The sequence below is a fragment of the Lepisma saccharinum genome, chromosome 25 (assembly GCF_977018435.1).
Source record: "Lepisma saccharinum chromosome 25, izLepSacc3.1, whole genome shotgun sequence".
Taxonomy (NCBI): Eukaryota; Metazoa; Arthropoda; class Insecta; order Zygentoma; family Lepismatidae; genus Lepisma; species Lepisma saccharinum.
This window is the reverse complement of record NC_139253.1, coordinates 11,750,758-11,769,513: the sequence shown is the minus strand read 5'-3', so window position 1 is coordinate 11,769,513 and position 18,756 is coordinate 11,750,758. Positions and strand designations below refer to the sequence as shown.

The 18,756-nt window shown below is 40.8% G+C and overlaps 1 protein-coding gene across 1 annotated transcript in view; it reads right to left on the bottom strand.

Annotated features, from left to right (window-relative positions):
• Nucleotides 1-17,031, bottom strand: part of LOC145978634 (uncharacterized) — a 40,573-nt gene extending 23,542 nt beyond the window's left edge. The window contains exons 1-2 of the mRNA XM_083111385.1: nt 16,972-17,031; nt 6,532-6,986 (exon numbers count right to left, since the gene is read on the bottom strand). Of these exons, the coding sequence (XP_082967511.1) occupies nt 6,532-6,968 (437 nt within the window). The 5' untranslated portion in view covers nt 6,969-6,986; nt 16,972-17,031. The remainder of the gene's footprint in view (nt 1-6,531; nt 6,987-16,971) is intronic.
• Nucleotides 17,032-18,756: the final 1,725 nt, after the last annotated feature.

Below are 18,756 nucleotides of genomic sequence, written 5' to 3'. Positions count from 1 at the left end.
ATACATAAACGTTTTCTTACAACAAACGTTTGTTTTCCTATCGTATAAAGTGAACGCACATGTTAAAATTCATCTTGCATAGATAATCAAATTAGAACAAATCCACGTAAAGTGATTTAGTATGCAGAAAATAAATATATTTGTGATAAATACATAGTTAATCAGTAAATTCCAATAACCAGGACTTCTGTCACGCCGAATCTTGTTTACGGATGTTTTCAAACGTTTTGTTTTACAATTTCATTTTTTCACTGACATCCAAAACGAAAATACGTATTATAATTTAATGACTTTCAAAATGTCAAAATACTGTAATGTTACTATGCTGCCGATCACAATTATGAGGCTTCTTCGAACCAGGGTTTCGGAGCGGAGCGGATCAACGCTCCAGCTGTTGCCCACGCTCAGGAGCGAGGAGCGAGATTCTAAGAAATGGTTCGCTCCGCTCCGGAGCGGAGCGATGTCTTAGCCCGCTCCGCTCCGGAGCGGAGCAGCGAGAATCGAAAAATTTCTCGCTCCGCTCCGGAGCGAGGAGCGAAGTTTTAGAAAATAGTTCACTCCGCTCCGGAGCGGAGCGCTACCTTGACACGCTCCGCTCCGGATCGGAGCAGAGGAAGTTGGAAAATTTCTCGCTCCGCTCCGGAGCGAGGAGCGAAATTTTAGAAAATGGTTCACTCCGCTCCGGAGCGGAGCGCTACCTTGACACGCTCCGCTCCGGATCGGAGCAGAGGAAGTTGGAAAATTTCTCGCTCCGCTCCAGAGCGAGGAGCGAAATTTTATAGAATGGTTCACTCCGCTCCGGAGCGGAGCGATACCGTGTGACGCTCCGCTCCGGAGCGAGATTATAAGAACTTGCCCACTCCGCTCCGGAGCGCTCCGAGGTTGGATAATACGAGTGTATACAGAAAACTAACGATCAAGGGTTCCGAGTACATTAGTAATTTTGTTTGTGAAATTTGTACGGCATTTGAACATCGCCTGTTATTGTTGTTATAAAACTGATTATTACTAAAGCTAACGCCACGGAAACAGTCCAGTCAAGATCACGTCACTCACCTACAGTGTTGCCAATAAGCAAGGAATAATCCTTACACAATACACCAGGGAAGGCACAATCAACCGCATACGTACAACGCGCAATGTGTCAACTGTGAAGCATAGAAGAAGTGTGGAAAACCTGGAGAACCAGGGGTGTGTAGGAGGCAAGGGGAAGCTTTGATCTTCACTGGACTGTTTTCGTGAAGAGAGCGATATTATTATTATTATTATTATTACTATTATTATTATTACTATTTTCATTATCACTTTTACTACTCTACTACTACTTCTGGGGACAATATATTTCAATAGCAGGTGTGCCACCTGTGGTTTTATAAGTTGAGAGAATGGAACTCTCATTTCCTGCCACCAGGGATCGCGACTAAAACTCATTTCCGTTCGACTTCTGGTTCGGGCTAAGCACTTCGGCATATCGGTCCGACGTTACAGTCCACACCGTGGGAGAAATGAGTTATTCCGGAATATTGGTTCGAGTAACATTGGTCAAACTACTGCAGAGAATCCATTTGACCTTTCGAACGCCAGGAGCACGCAGAGGAAAGACGAAACAACGTGTACAGAGGAAGATGACAGGCAGACAGGTGTTCATGCAAAACAAAACACTCGCTGGTGCATGATTGCCATATCTAACTTTCTTTGCGCTGGTTATGATGATACTTTGAATGTAGCGAAAGATAAAAGTTTAAAGTAATTGGGAATTCAGGTTGCTAATTTTCACTGTATGTTTGTTCCGGCATAACTCTCGAACGCCTGGAACGATTTCAACCAAACTTGGAACACGTATCACTTGCAATCTCGAAAGAAATACTGTGTAAGACATCTCTGGCACCCCTAGGGGTGAGGGTGGGAAGGGTTGACATGTAAAACGACCGATATTAGTGTGGAATCAATAGTTTTCGGGGTCGCTAAGATTAATAATGACACTCTCAATGCCGTTCAATTCCAAGACACTCCTGGCACCCCTGGGGTGGGAAGGGGGTGACATGTAAAATGAGCCCGACCCTGTGGCCGAGTGGTTAGCACATCGCTCTATGACGCCAGGGGTTCCGGGTTCGAATACCGGCTGGGCATGGATGTTTGTGAGTGGCCATTCATCAAGTTCATCATATCATCACTCATTCTCATCTTCGCAAATTAGCCAAAAGTGGCACAAGAAGCGAAGTAAAATAAAGCAAATCAATCAATTAATTAATTAGTTAGTTCTACTATAGACCTTGAATGATTACCAAGGTTTCAGATGCATGGAACTAACGATTAAAGATTTTATTTGTCGTTGTTGTACATTGTTTGCAATAATTGTAGACAGCTTATAATTCCACTAACCGAGACTGTTTCGGAAGGATCCCTCCATCCGTGTTAAAAAATATTTTAAATGCCCATAAATCAAAGTTCACAGGCACACATACTATGCACATACTTTTAGAAGAGAACACATATTTTAAAACGTCTCTTTAAGAAAGTAACAATACGCGTAAGCCAGAGTCGGTGTAGCACACTTTTAATACGATTGGCAACGCTGCATCTCCCTCGAAAAGGCAACGATCTGTCTGCCAAGTACGTACAACAGCAGAAGTCATGACGCAATGCACCTGCCAAGGAGCGAGCAAGACACTACGCGCCAGTTTCCTCCACCTTTCCTCTTGAAAGGGGAACAAGAAGGCCAATCCGCTAGCCGGTAGCACTGACGTCAGTCACCTACACAAGAAGCGCAGAACACGAAAACAAACAGGGCTGTCGTGTGGGGGAGGTAGCATAAGCAAACGTACAATCCCGCAACACTGATTGCTTGAACGGGTTCATATCCAAATTAAGATAAGGATGAGATATGATGAAATTGAAGAAGGGTCAATCACAAAGAACTCCAATTCCCAGACTGGAGTCGTGAAGCGTTGAGATAACCATTGATGTGGGGGTAGGGCCCAACACATTCCCAATCTCGCTCGGCCATTTGGAGGTGATGTGATCAGCACCACGCTCTGGCCACCTTCCCCCCCCCCCCCCCCCCCGAGGGTTTCCCCTAGTTATCCATTTATTTGAGTCTGGGTTAGCCCAGGAGCCGCTATATGCTGGGACAAGGCCGGAATAATTTCGAAGTTAGATCATCCACCGCGGGATTCAAACCCTGGTCTCCAGCGTTGCAGTCAGACGCCCTACCGACTAGACCAGCAGTTGCGGTTACACCATTCATATATAAAAATAACTATCTCACCGGATATGAGCTTGCACTTCAAATGCTCCGATTGCGGATCAGAGCACTATTGTATCTCGCCCCGCTCCGGATCGGATCGTGCATGTAAAAATAAGTAACCACTCCGCTCCGGAGCGGAGTGCTGTAGTACCATGCTCCGCTCCGGAGCGGAGTGGTATCGCACCACGCTCGGCTCCGGATCGGAGCGTGGAAGCAGAAACATCCAACCACTCCGCTCCGGAGCGGAGTGCTGTCGTCCTACGCTCCGCTCCGGATCGGAGCGTGCACGTAAAAATTACTAACCACTCCGCTCCGGATCGGAGCGTGCAAGCAAAAATATCCAACCACTCCGCTCCGGAGCGGAGTGCTGTCGTCCCACGCTCCGCTCCGGAGCGAGGAGCGGAGTAGAACTGACGCTTCGAAATCGCTCCGGAGCGCTCCTTTAGTGCGCTCCGCACTCCGCTCCGAAACCCTGCTTGGAACACGCCTTCGATAACGGTATTTGCTATTCGTAACGGATATGTGTATCACTTTTTCGAAACAGACTTTTGTGGAGGGAAAGAACTGTAACGTTACAAAAATAACGAGCACAATTATACGAGAGACCTATGTTATTCTCTCCGGAACACGGCATCGGACACGGTATTGCACATCGGAACGTCTGTATGATACCAGCTATCAATAACGTTGTTGCTTTGAGAAAAGGAGTGTAACGTTTTTACAGTCGTGGCCTCAATTAAGTTACTGGTTAATTGTAACGTTACTATCACTTTCCATACACACTAAAGTTACTAGTCAATACGTGACAAACTTGTTTCTTACCCTGTAACGTTACTGGTTGCCGGCAATGGATGTAACGTTAAAGCGTCACCGAACGACCTACTGCTTTACAGATCAGTTATGGTTCGGTACCGTTATGCACACCTGTAACGTAATGTTCATATACCTGAGGTAACGTTTCTGTTCACGAAAAAAGTTATTCTGTTTCTGGTTGTAACGTAACGGAAACCGTAATTGAAAATACCGTTCCATTTCGTTACGTTACGACTCCCTGGTTTGTAGTGCCTATAAATCCGCACCTTACTAATGACTGTGGGGAAAGTGATCGTGTTTGGGTTCCAGATGCTAGGTGAGCATTGCTCGAATACTTAACGCACCCCAAGTGATATGATAATCCTTATGTGAGGAAGCATTCTCTATGCAGCACATTTCCTATGGTCGATGCCATGCTCTTTCCAAAAAAGGAGGACATTTACAGATTTCTAAAAAATCTGCCCGGACCCCAGACAGACACCTAAAAAGTAGGACATGTCCGGATAAAAGAGGACGTCTGGTCACCCTAGGCAAGAACAGTGTGGTGGGTGGTATATGGTATATTATGTTTAATATAAGTATTTGAAATTAGGGCGTTTCAATTCGGACATCTGGTATAACCAAGAATGTCCAGAAACCAGAGCTGCACAGGTACCACGTGCAGGGTTAAAATCTGAACATGCAGGCTGTATACTCTGCTGCTGGATTCTACCTCTGGCTACCTTGCTAGTCCAGGGTGTCTACCAAAATAACAAAGTCAAAATCCTTGACTTTTCTTCGGCCTTTCTTTCCTTTTTCTTGACCATTTTTCCCCTTTTCCTTAACATTTATTTCATTGCCCCCTACTTAGATACAGTTGTAAATTAAGAAAATTTACAGTGTTATATACCTGTATTGGGATTTTATAAAAGGTTTATACAAATATTAAATTTTATTAAATCCTTGTACAGGTATATAACAATGTAAATTCACTATACTGAAGAAAAAAAAAGCAAAAATTCTTACAGAGTATGAAAGCTGGAACCCCTTAATTTAAAGGCAAAGAAGTTACCATCGGGGAGACCCTGTCTCTCCTTGGGCTCTAAGGACACTAGAAAGGTGTTTACCAGTTTGCATATGGCTGCCAAGTGAACAAATCAACATATGCTCACTCTTAAATACCTCTCCGAAGCAACAAATGCATATGTGAGTGACAATTTGTATAACTAAATTATTTTTTGATTTGATTTATTTTACTTTGCCTTTTGTGGCACTTTTGGCTAGTTTGCGAAAAAGGGAATGAGTGATGATATGATGAATACACACTCTACATGGGCGTCCGGAAGGGGGGCAAGGGGGGGGGCTGCCCCCCCCCCCTGGAAAATGAAAGTTGTTGAGGAAACAACACTATTATTGAGGAAAATGTGCCTTGTTTGCCCCCCCCTGAAAAAAAACACCTTTCTTGCCCCTCCCTGGAAAAAATCCTGCGGACGTCCATGGACACTCACAAACATCCATGCCCAGGCCAGGATTTGAACCTGGAACCCCTGGCATCTTATCGCGATGTGCTAACCACTACGCCACGGAGGCCAGCATAACTAAAGCTCTGTTGGCTGCAGGTACTGATATGGAGCATGTCATGGCTCTACCGGTGCAAACTTGTACTATGTACTCCCACTAATACATTAAATATTGAAAACTAAATGTGTGCTAATTTCAAGATATAACTAATAATCTAGCAAGGCTGCAATACATGAATACTGAATGAACAGATTCCTCTTGGGCTATTGACCAGGTGAGTTCTGCAAATGTTTCCGAGTTTACGAGAACCAACACCACTCTTATCTTCAGAGTAGAAGATAAAGATGAGAGTGACGTTAGCTCTTGAATGCTCGGAAACCTTTCCAGAACTCACTTCGTCGATAGTCTGAGAGAATCTGTTTGTCATTCGCCACCAGGAAAATTGCTTCAAATCAGTATATCCTTGTGAAACTGTCTTACATTTGATTTTTGAATCCTGAATTTTTGAAGTTCTTGTCTGTGGTAAAGGTAAAATGCACCGTGCCATGACGGCACATTTAGGAAATGTGGGGTTAAGGGCCTCACATTATCTCTCTCTGCCAAATTTGGAGGTATTGTGATCAGCTCCATGCTTCGACCACCTTTATTCCCCAGGTACCCATTCATTGGAGGCTGGATGGGACCCAGGGCTGCTTTATGCAGGGACAAGGCCAGAATCCATCGAACTTAGATCACCCACCCTGGGAATCGAACCAGGGTCTCCCGCATGGCATCCGTGGAGAATGCCATTTCTGAAAGTTCTGCCAGTGAAGACAGGAAATGTAGATATATATACAGTAAATTTTGAATAAGCTTGATCTTTTCCTGAAAGGAATTACATGTGGATATGCTTTGAATCTCCCCAAAGTGTATCAATCATTTATAAAAAGAATGTAAACAGATGCGTTAATATTAAACATAAAACTACCTACCTGACATTTGGTACAATTTCACCCTTTACATTGTTAATATCCACTGAATGTTCCTCCTTTACATCAATACTATCTTCCTCCACTTCCTCCTCACGTACATCAAATCCACTCACGTGAATTTCTTCAGTTTTAACTTTCATCCTAGATTCAGCTCCTGCCTCATCTACAATTAGCATGCTATAGTTCTTGCTTTCACTTCTGATACCACTAGATTCATCATCAATAATCAAATCCACCCCATTTTGATTCCTGGAATTCTCAGTCTCTACATGTGTTACTGGGAAATAAATTAATTTTCTCTCAGCTACGAGATCAAAAAGTTTCATTTCACCCCTGGAGCATTCTTCAGGTGTGGCACGTCTATTGTCTTCTGGAAATGATGAAATTGTGATAACATTCTCATCACTGCCCTGCTGCAAAGTGTTGCTATGCCTCATTTGTGACTTGTTGTACAACTGAAAAAAAAAGCAGTATGAACATTTATAATATCAAGAAAATATTTCATTCTTTAATCTGTTAGTCACATGGTACTTGTAACACACTAGATGTTTTCAGTTATTTCTTATTAATGCGTACGCTTAACTAGAGTTTGCTTTGATGACCTTGACCACAAAATGCTTCTCTTTCCTTCAACATAATGCAGAGATGGCAGCACCAGACAGTTTATTATCAAGACTATTGACGATAATCGTAGTCATACAAGAGTACCACTTTGCAGGTTAAGAACCTTGTTTGGGGTTCAAAATTGAATTGGATCTTATGAAATGTGCGACATCACATCATGAAACTTTAATTATTTCCAACTGATTTGCTTGTAATGGCCAAAGTTGGATTACCACATGAAAGATGAAGGAATGTAATAATAATAATAATATTTTTTTATTGTAGAAACATATGAGAACATCACATGTATTACAATTGTCAGAAATATAACCTAGCCTTATACTAATAAAGTATATATAAATCTACAAACAAACATCCCAACAGCATCTTAGAAATGTAACACAACTTACATAAATTTAGTAGTTAACATTATTATCTTACAAGCATAACTATTTTACCTAAGAAAATTAATTTCAAAGAATTCTTCTACCTTATATATACAATTATCAGTCAATATTTTTTGCAGTTTGTTCCGCCACACTCCACCCTTACCGGGCCGCTTCTGGTAGGAAACCCCAAATAAACAACTAAATAGGTTCGTTACTCCTGGGTTCCCATCCCGTTCCTCACCAGAGCGCTTTGAACCAAACAATCAATCACAGGCAAGAAGTAACTGAATTAATGTTGTAGGTTGATGGCTAAAAACTAACAGAAATGGGCTTTATACATTTATTTACAATTTAACTAAACAAGGCTTGGATTCTTCCAATAATTCTCTAATTTACATTATATACATTTCTCTAACTTGAGCCCCACGGCAGAACTGCCAAGTGGAATCTAAACATCGGCGAAACTGCCTCGGGATGCTCTTTCTCAAGGGAGGTCGCTGAAGACCAGATCATTCTCCCTTCTGCTATCAGTTTCACACACACTCTCTGTCCTGTTCTCTGTCAGAGGCCATATTTATACTTCCTCCCTTGTCACACGGGGGAGGGCTGAAAGTTCAAATCTTATTGGCTCTTTTAAACTACACTGAACCATGGAAGAAACCTAAGCATACAGAGTTATACACAAAACACAAAAAAGAAACAAAAAACAGATACTGTTTGTAATAAGTTTTCATTTGAATTTTAAAAAGGGCAGTTGCCTTAAAGACAAAGGGAGAGCATTGTGAAACTTAACCAACATGTAGTAAAAGGTGTTTTGTGTCTTGTTGTAATTACATCTAAACAATCCTAAACAATCCCTATTTCTGGTTTGATAGGTATGTGAACACCCTAACTCCTCATAAATGTGAATGTTTTCTTTTATATACAGCAGGCATTGGAATACAAAGATAGCAGGAGCTGTCCTAATATCTAGTCTAAAAAAAACTCAACTTACAGTAGCCACGGCTTGGAAGACCACACATTAATCTTATACACACAGTGCCGGATCTATAAATCTTGCCCCCCCCCCCCCCCCAAAAAAAATATTACCAAAGGCCCCCTTTACCTACCTTCACACACATTATATATATACCGCATGAGGCACCTAAAAGTACCACCTGAAATAGCGAAGAAACCAGAAACAGTAGCGATGTGAGGTTTGCGGGAAACAATAATATCAAATGGGGCTCGTAAATCGGAGGTATGGGGTGGGTCGAAAAATATCGACAAATAGGGCATCTGGAGCAAAGTCATATTTTTTTAAATGGAACGATATACAATAACATGCACAATATAAAAGAACACACGCAGAAAAACACAACGCTGTTGGTCTCATGCATCTAGTGCACATAGGAACGAAGATATGGCCATGTGAAAATATGTAAACAAACTAACAAGTGGCCCACTTGACCGTCAGTACCACGGCATGTAAGACTTCTCAGGTGCCTGACAGAACTGCCTTTACGCAGAGCAAGTTTTGATAGCAGGTCCACGAGATCGTGTTAGTTCATAGCAAGCAGTCGTAGTGGTAAGAGCAAAGATTATGGTGTTCACAAACATAGAAAAAGCGGACATGATCCTGATTTATGGGGAATGCCGAAAGAATTCCTCAGAAGCCTACCATGTATACGCAGAGAGATAACCGGACAGACGACAGCCATCTTGACGTCTGTTTTGTAAGTTATTTATTAAATTAAGAGACACCGGAAGTGTAACACCACGAGCACGTGTGTGGAACAAGCCAACTACAGGTGAGGCAGGTGCAACAAATGTTCTCGCTGCTGTTGCTGTGAATCCGCACGTTAGCTCCCGTGAAATTGCCAGGGATGCTGGGATGAGTCAGCGAAGTGTATTGCGCATTCTGCACACACACAAGTTTCACCCATATCATATCTCCCTCCATCAGGAACTTCACGGGAATGATTTTGTGGACCGTGTTCGGTTTTGCACATGGATGTTACGACACGACACACCCGATATGTCACGTATCCTCTTCACTGACGAGGCAACTTTTACCAATCATGGAAATGTCAACCTAAGGAACATGCACTATTGGTCGGTGACAAATCCACATTGGCTTCGCCAAGTGGAACGCCAGCGCCCATGGAGTGTGAACGTGTGGTGTGGTATAGTGGGTGAACATCTCATTGGCCCTTTTTTTATACAAGGGACACTGAATGCTGACCGATACATACAGTTTTTACAACACGAACTGCCTGTACTATTGGAGGACATACCACTTCAGACAAGGAGGGACATGTGGTACCAACATGACGGGTGCCCAGCTCACAGTGCAATACGCGCTACAGCATGTGTGGAAAATACATTTCCAAATAGTTGGTTGGACGTGGAGGGCCTGTCAAATGGCCGGCTCGTTCCCCAGATTTGACACTGTTAGACTTTTTCCTGTGGGGAAAGCTGAAGGACATTGTCTACCGGGATGTGCCAACAACTCCAGAGGATATGCAACACCGCATTACTGAGGCCTGTAGGGACATTCCCTACGAGATGCTAAATTCTGTGCAACGATCTTTGCGTGGGCACCTCGTTGCCTGTATCGCAGCTGACGGCCACCACTTTGAACACACACTTTGACAGGTTTTCACTTCTTACGCAGTGGTTCTTCGACATACTGTCATGGTCATTTTCATTATGCTGTAACACTGTCAAATACATGGGGCTGACGATGTCTACTGTATTTTTTCTTCCTTTAACACGTTCTGTCTTCATCTTGTCCAATGGCTTCCGACATCTCATACTTGTACATGCCGTGGTACTGACGGTCAAGTGGGCCACTTGTTAGTTTGTTTACATATTTTCACATGGCCATATCTTCGTTCCTATGTGCAGTAGATGCATGAGACCAACGGCGTTCTGTTTCTCTGCGTGTGCTCTTTTATATTATGTATGTTATTGTATATCATTCCATTTAAAAAAATATGACTTTGCTCCAGATGCCCCATTTGTCGATATTTTTCGACCCACCCCATACCTCCGATTTACGAGCTCCATTTGATATTATTGTTTCCCGCAAACTTCACATCGCTACTGTTTCTGGTTTCTTCGCTATTTCAGGTGGTACTTTTAGGTGCCTCACGCGGTGTATGTATATATATATATATATATATATATATATATTACACATACATAATGTCTGTGTGTGTCATTCTTAATCTCATGTTGACAAACTCACATACGAGGGCCTACAGGGTGATTCAAAAGTCCATTAACACCCCCTACAAAAAGTAAAGGAGTTAGGCTGGGTACAACTGATAGAAACAGGTTAGGCTTAGGGGGAACCACGTTGGTGTGTTCCAAGTGGATGTCCACCATATTAGTGGCCGTATATTGAATTCAACTCAATTTTTTTAAAAAAATGGGAAAAAGGTGATGTGCATAGGTGCTGATTTGTTAAGAGATTTGGGGAGGGGTAAATCCAAGTAAAGCATAAATACTGATTTCTTTCTGTTTGCGGGAAGAGGGGCAATTTTTTTTCTCCTTAAGGTGGAACCTAATACACTTGAATTAACCTTTGAAAAATAGTAATTGCAATAATTGTATTTGACAACAAAACATATATATCAGGGTACATCGAACTTTATTAGCTGGACAAAACATTCAGTGCACTACTGTAATTATACATTATACTTTACATGCAACTTTTGACTGAGAAATTTTTATCATATTCTGTTTATAATACTTATTCTTACAATCCTTTATAAGAGTTTAATATCTTCACACATATTTACATAAAAAAGGAAGGCTCAAGATAAAATTTTCATCTGGGCGAGCGATTTTTGACATTTCCAAAGGGAAACAAAGAAGCCTATTTTGCAATTGACTGGCTCATTCAAGAGCATCAAAACTGCAGTATTCCCATGCTTCTTCCTCTATTCTCGCACATATTCATTCATAATATGCTATGCGTTTTCCTTAATTCATTGTCAGTCCCACATTATTGATTCTGCCCATTTCAGAGCAGAATCCTGTGTAATTTCCCACCTGTTGTGTGTGAAGTTTTTGTGTGCAAAATTTATGTAATATGTTGGAAGATATGCATTGGGCCCCTTATAAGGGGGTCAAACGAGAACTGGATGTGCCCGGGCCCCTTCCTCCCGGTTTCGACACCGGTGGTGATGTGATATACATATATGACACTATTTTCTCATGAAATTGTAGCCTGATTTGATCTAAGGTCGGAATTTTTCTGGCTTTGTCCCCGCAAAAAGCTGATCCAGGGTCCACCCAGCATCAAATCAAATAGTATCCGTTGGGGGAATGGGGTGTAAATGTGGCCAGAGTGTGGTGCTGATCACATCACCTCCAAGATGTCTGGCATTGAAAATATGTGGGGCCCTGCCCCCATATATCCTAAATGTGCCTTCATGGCATGCACAGGGAACTTTAAGTTTACCTGTGATATTGTATTCGTTTCTGTACCTCTGAGTAACTACGTTTATTTTTTATATGCACATATACGAACCCTCTACTATGTCAATGACTGAGAGGCCCTCTAAAGGCATACTTGTAATCTCAGTTCTAGCTATAGCTAGATTGAACGGGAATAATAGATTACCGGAATGTGGGGCTATTCTGAACGCATGCAGTAAATGTCGTTGAATTGTACTGGTACCTGATAGCAGTGTAAAGTTAAAAAAAGGAAAAAAAAAAACCAGTTCTGTAGCTCATGGTGCCACCTTCGAAGTACAATAAGTTGTTAGACTCGTGTGGTGTTTGTTGGTCCAGAAAAAAAATCTCAAATCTCTGTTCAGAATTACACTCATTTGGGGGCCATTCTAAACACAAGTACATCTTGTATGTATGCTCTGTTGTACTTCACCTAGGGACTATTCGGAACATTCCATCTCACTGATGGGTCTTTTCTGAACATGTGATATGTCTGTCACTTGTGCATGTTTGCCTTCACGTTTGGGAGATGGCTAAAGAGGGAAACCACAGTGTTTTTTTGAGGAACTTTTTAAAAAATGAGAACAGGGTATTTGTCAATGAAAACTTTTATTCTAAAGACATAAAATGTTAGAAGACAAGTCTGAACAACTTTGTTCCTGCGACTGCGTGTGTCTGTTTGCAGATACAGTGTGGAGTCACTGACACCCCGTAGTCGTGGGAATGTAACAAGTTCACTTGTGCAGAATAACCCCCACTGTTCATAATAGCCCCATTTTGTGTGGCAAAAAGATACATTTTTCAAAACACCTCTGTTTTAGAGGAAACTTACGAAAAACTTTGTTTCTTGACAATTGGATTTGTTGCACACCATGTCTAAAATGTCTACAGTGTGCAGTTGGCATCTCTTCCGGTAAGTACCTTTTTCTTTTTACACTTTCTGTTCACGATAGCCCCACTAACCATTCACGGGTAGCCCCACGAAGCATTCACGATAGCCCCACAAACCATTCACGTTAGCTCCAAAAAACATGTATGGGTAGCCCCACGAACCATTCACGGGGACGAGGTATGCCTACGAGGTTAGGTTAGGTTCCATTAGCACTCATTTCACCCCTAAATATGTGCTTCATCATCGAAAAATTTCCTCAGCACGTTCAATTACACATATCCGAACAACATAGGTTTTTATCGATTTCCTCCTCCAGGTAATTTTTCCTCGCTTTGGGATTTACGTTGTTGAATTCCTTATACAATAAGCTTTCCAACGATATATGACACGTATTCCTTAGGAAAAGGACGTAAAGTAGAGTCTTACCTTGCGAAGTTTCGCCTGCATCTGCTGTCATCACAAGTGATTGAAATGTTAATGCTAGGCATTTAACCCTCCAGTACTCGCGCGGGTGACCATTGTCACCCAGCCCATTTGTTTTTGTTACCGCCAAGCAGTGTGATGGAAGGGAGTGATAGGGGCTTCAGTACCTTCCCCCTACATTTCCAGCTACCTGACTAGTGTGAGTTTGTATGTTGTAGTGAGGAGTGGCCCATGTTATTGCGCTCGAAAGTCAGTTGGGTGACACTTGTCCCCCATGCGATTAACGGCGTTATGAATGCACCAAAGCGTCCACGACTCTGTAATAACTCTCTTATTTTGGACGTATTGCTTGGTGAGTGTTCCAATGTGGATGATGTTGTGGAGAATGATAGTGACGTTTGTGGAGATGACCATTTAGATGTCCAGGACGATCTCTTTGACACAGGAGAAGCAGATGAGCCACAAACGGAGCAAGTGAAAAATTCCGAAAATGACCTGCCGCCAAATGCGGTAGAAGAATCCAGTGATGAAGAGGACATCCCATTTGCAAATTTATACATTTTAAGAGACCAGTTTAAGACTGTGATGAAGTGGAAGAACTATCCTCTCAGCCCAGAAATGTACGAACCATAGCTGACAACATTATTTTGCGTCTGCCAGGACCAACTAGACAGGGTAGTGAAGTACGCAGTGCACTTGATTGCTTTGTACTTTTTAACGTTATTGGAACTATAGTTACATCAACCAACATTTATATTCACCATATAAAGGAGCATTTAACCGAGAGTGGGACGCCAAACACACGAATGTTGTTGAAATTCGTGCTTTCATAGGCATTTTGCTACTAATTGGCTGTTTTGGCAGTAAAAAGGAAAAAACTAAGCAATGTGGGACAACTCTGCAGGGACTGGTCTGTTATCTTGTTAGTGAGAATAGATTTCATTTCCTCATGCGATGTCTTCGTTTTGATGACATCGGAGACCGTCAGCAGCGAAGAGAAATTGATCGGCTTGCGCCTATCAGAGAAGTCATAGAATTTGTAGGGCAAAACTTGTGGTCAACTCCTCAATCATTTTTAAGTTCAACAAAGCTGCAGCTAAACCACCTGCAAGACGAGAATTCCTGAAAAGTTTGGTGTTGGAACTCATAAAACTTCTGATTGAGAGTCTCATGCAGCTTCCTTTCATCCCTGCACATCTGAAGAGAAGAGGAAAGGCTCTTCTTGTAATCGAAGAAACTCCTCAGCCTGAGTGCAGACAACAAGGTAACAGTAGAGGTCGCTCCTATTTGTGTGGGAGGGTAAGAGACAAATCAACCAGAAAACATTGTGAAAAATGTGGACGTCATATCTGTAGTGATCATTCATCAATTCTTTTCATTGAAATTTTCAACCTACAATATGCATAAAAAATTATTACGAGTAACAAACATTGTTGTGACTATACTCTTTCTATATGTAAAATGCAGGGTACGCTTTAGCGATTTATTTTGCCCTGTAATAAAGGCCAAATTATGTTAATATATATGTTTATGGATTCTCAATAAAGCAGTCTTTCAGATGAGCAAAGAGTTTCACAATGTTACCCTGCATTAAAAAAGTTACGGTAGCCTAAAGTTTAAGATATTTTTTCCATGCAAAATTTTGTTAAAGAACGATTTGTTATTTTTTTCTTTAAAACACCTGTTTCATACCAAAATAATTCAAAAAATATTTTAAGTGTCCCTAGAATAGATTGTAAATATAACAAAACAAAAAAATCCACCACACTATAATTAGTCTTTTCGAAATAAATAAAATAAATTATGGGTGACAACTGTCACCCGCGCGAGTATCCGTGTTACGGGATGCCGCGCGAGTACTCGATGGTTAATACGCAATTACCTGACACTACTATCCGATACGTCTAATGACCATTGAACTATATATAAATATAGTTCAATGGTAACTACTTTCAGAAGTTGTAAAGGACAATGAGGATTGTATTGGGTTTGGGTAGGTTAGGTACAGATCAATGATATGATATGATATGATATGATTTATTTCATTCCTTTGACCATTGTACAGTGGTTGTTTTCCACACATGGTATGGAACATGTCAGCACATTACAGTTAATAATTATTTTCAAATAGGTACAAGTGTGAAGATATTATACATAACATTTAAAAAACATTGATTACATTATAATTGATTCTCCTTGTTCTTGCTGTTAGATGCAAGGTTTACAGTAATTTACATACATATAATAGATAAAATTCAATACATGCTTATACATGTCCTAGGAGTTCATTTAGGATGTTACAATTTGCAATTTATTGTTAGGTACTCTTTAACAGAATAAAAACAATGATCTAATAGGTATTTTTTTACATGCTTTTTATATGAGGTAGCTGATTGTATTATTTTTATGTCACTTGGAAGGTTATTGAAACAGTGAACAGCCATGTATTTAGGTCCTTTCTCAAATAATGTGGTGTTGTGTGATGGTATTGTGAGGTTGCTGCCATTCCTTGTATAATATTTATGTGAGGAGTTGTTACATTTGAAGGAATCTAAGTCAGTTTTTACATACATCAGCAGATGAAGTATATACAAGCATGGTGAGGGTAATATGCCTAAATTTTTAAACAGTCTTCTGCAGGGTGTATTTCTCTTAGCTCCTGCTATTATTCTGACAATTTTCTTTTGCAGCACAAAAATTTTATTACTATTAGTGGAATTTCCCCAGAAGATTATACCGTATGTTAATAAAGATTGAAACATGGTGTAATATAGTATTTTCAATGTTTCTAAGTTTGATATTGTTTTTAGTGTATTAATGGCAAATATAATTTTACCTAGTTTTGCGGAAAGGTGATCTATGTGTGGGTCCCATTTTAAGCTTTCATGAATCCATACTCCCAGGAATTTGACTGTTTTAACGTGATTTACTGTCATATTATCTAATGTAACATTTGGTTCATTTATCATTTTATTCCTTGTGTGATGGAAATTGACAGCCACAGTTTTGCTGCTGTTTAATACTAAATTATTGTCAGAAAACCATTTGCTGAGTTTGATTGTTACCTGTTTGATATTAGAGTTAAGGGTTTGTTCCTTACCACCGGTGATGGCTACACTTGTATCATCTGCATAAAGAGTAGTTTTTGCTGAATTTAAATTTATTGGCAAATCATTAATATATATTAAGAAGAGTAATGGTCCAATAATAGAACCTTGTGGAACTCCACTTGATATTGTGCAGGGTTTCGAGACAAAGCTAGATTGTATATAATTATGTCTCCCGGGGATGCAAGCCTTCACCCCTTGATTATAAGGTGAAACATATCAGAATGAGGCCAAGGAAGGATCAAAAATATAAAAAAATACATTATGACAATAGTGTTTTGCCAATGTAACTATACTAAACATTGGCAAAATTTAAAACGCTTTATTTGGTTAGTTCAACGGAACTTTTCTCGATTTTATCACTCATGACTTACGTAAATGCAAGATTTGATATGCTGCCTAATATACAACGAACATAATAAATTTTGCATAAAAAATGAGATCGCGACGAACACGGACAGCTGTTGGGTGCTTCCAGTACTACACATGACACAATGCATTAACAGGCTTGGGTTAATGACATGTATCACAGATTAGTCCCGTCGGTAAAATTTAAATTTTCTAAATAATATTTTTTTACCAGTAGCAAAACTGTTGTGCGGAGAGGAAGACCCTTCAAAAATTCAGAAGAATCAACAAATACCCGTCTGCTGCTTTAAACGGTCATTTGATTAGTTAGCAAGTATAGTCCGCAAGGTAGTGGAGGCACAAAATACACTACTTGTTGCACCGTGCAACCAACTAGACGCTTCGGTGCAAAAAGAGTCTAAAAGTGCAGTGAACTAGACGGGGCTATTTTGTAGCGTAGCGTTTCAACATAGTTTCAACGTTTCACCGGCAGTAGTATTAAAAATATTGACAGTTTATACTTGCAACCAGTTTATTCGCCTTTCGTGCAACAAAATCGGCGTGACATTCCGCACTACTGCTTACAGAACGCATATCATGAAACACAACAGGTTTCAGTGCAGACGACGCCATTTTGATTCAGCAATCAGCAGCCGCTGACATGAAAAACGTTTTAAATCCATTCATTTTACAGATAATGACACAAACATGAGATGTGCAAAATATCTCGGCGATACTTGTTTCGGTTCTCGAGAAACACGCCTTCAAACACCGCTGAAATTCACCTACTACGTCACGGATTTGAAAACGTCCTCTCCACAGACAGGAGGTCCTCTGACGTCATCACTTAGAATGCGTGCAGGCTGGGCTTGTGCTCGTCCCGTCAACTTAGCATGAGCCGCGGAAGCGACAGAAAATTCACTTGTTACTGTGTAAAACAAGTATCTTACAACTTGCAGTGCAAATATCTGTGCTACATTTCTTGGAGATGAGTTATGGCCTAGCAGTATAGTAGTATTTACTATAATTCAGCCACTCGGTAGAGCGTTTTCCCATTAGGGTGACAAAGCAAACCTTGTAACAGTCAATGGCTGAACACGTGAACAGCCTTGTTCATTGCGAATACATAGGTTAGTTCTGACTGGCAAGAACTTAATGTTATAGGAATGCATTTTCTGGAATTACAATTATTTTCGCCATAATATTTTACTTCACAAATTTTAAGATAATACTTTTAGAACACACTGGTTTACACGCCAATTTCTGCAATATAAGAGGTGATACCACAGATTAAGTGATACGGTATAAAAAGATTCGGTGAGTTTTTAAATTTCCTGCAGGAAATGACAGTTTTCTTCAGTTAATATATACTGCAAATTTTTGTATTTAGCCTACTTTTACGTCGCTTTTCCGTCACTTTGTTTAACCGCAACGATGAGAACGCATGATTAATTTATTATGTATCATCTCTAACATCAAATTTCTTCCCACTTTTGGCTAATCGCTACAATGAAGATGAATAACTACAAGCAGTATTCGAAGTCGGGGTGCAGGAGTACCCCCCCCCCCCACACACACACTACCACCAACTGCACAATCTAAGTATCACCCAACCTGCCACGATAAGAGACGAACTTTTTCTTCTGTCCCATCTCATTTCGAAATCATTCACTTGTCCCATCTCCTTTTATGAAACGAGACGGAACATGCCTCGTCTCGTGAACAACACTAACATTAACAATAGAAGCATCCCCCTAGCTGTCCCCAAAGTCTCGAGCAAACATTCTCCCATGTAACAATTTCCAGTTCAATGAAATGTCACTCACAAGGAAACAGTCATGCCCAGGTCGAGTCAAACCTGGAACATGCGACTTCCTCAGATAAATCATGAATTTTGTGTATAATAATTACAACGCCAGTTCATTCCTGGTAATCCTGAATCTGCAGTTTGGTTTGCATATATAAGCAGGATAATATTTAGTTTTCGAGGGCTGTACCGTCAAAACGAGGAGTCAAA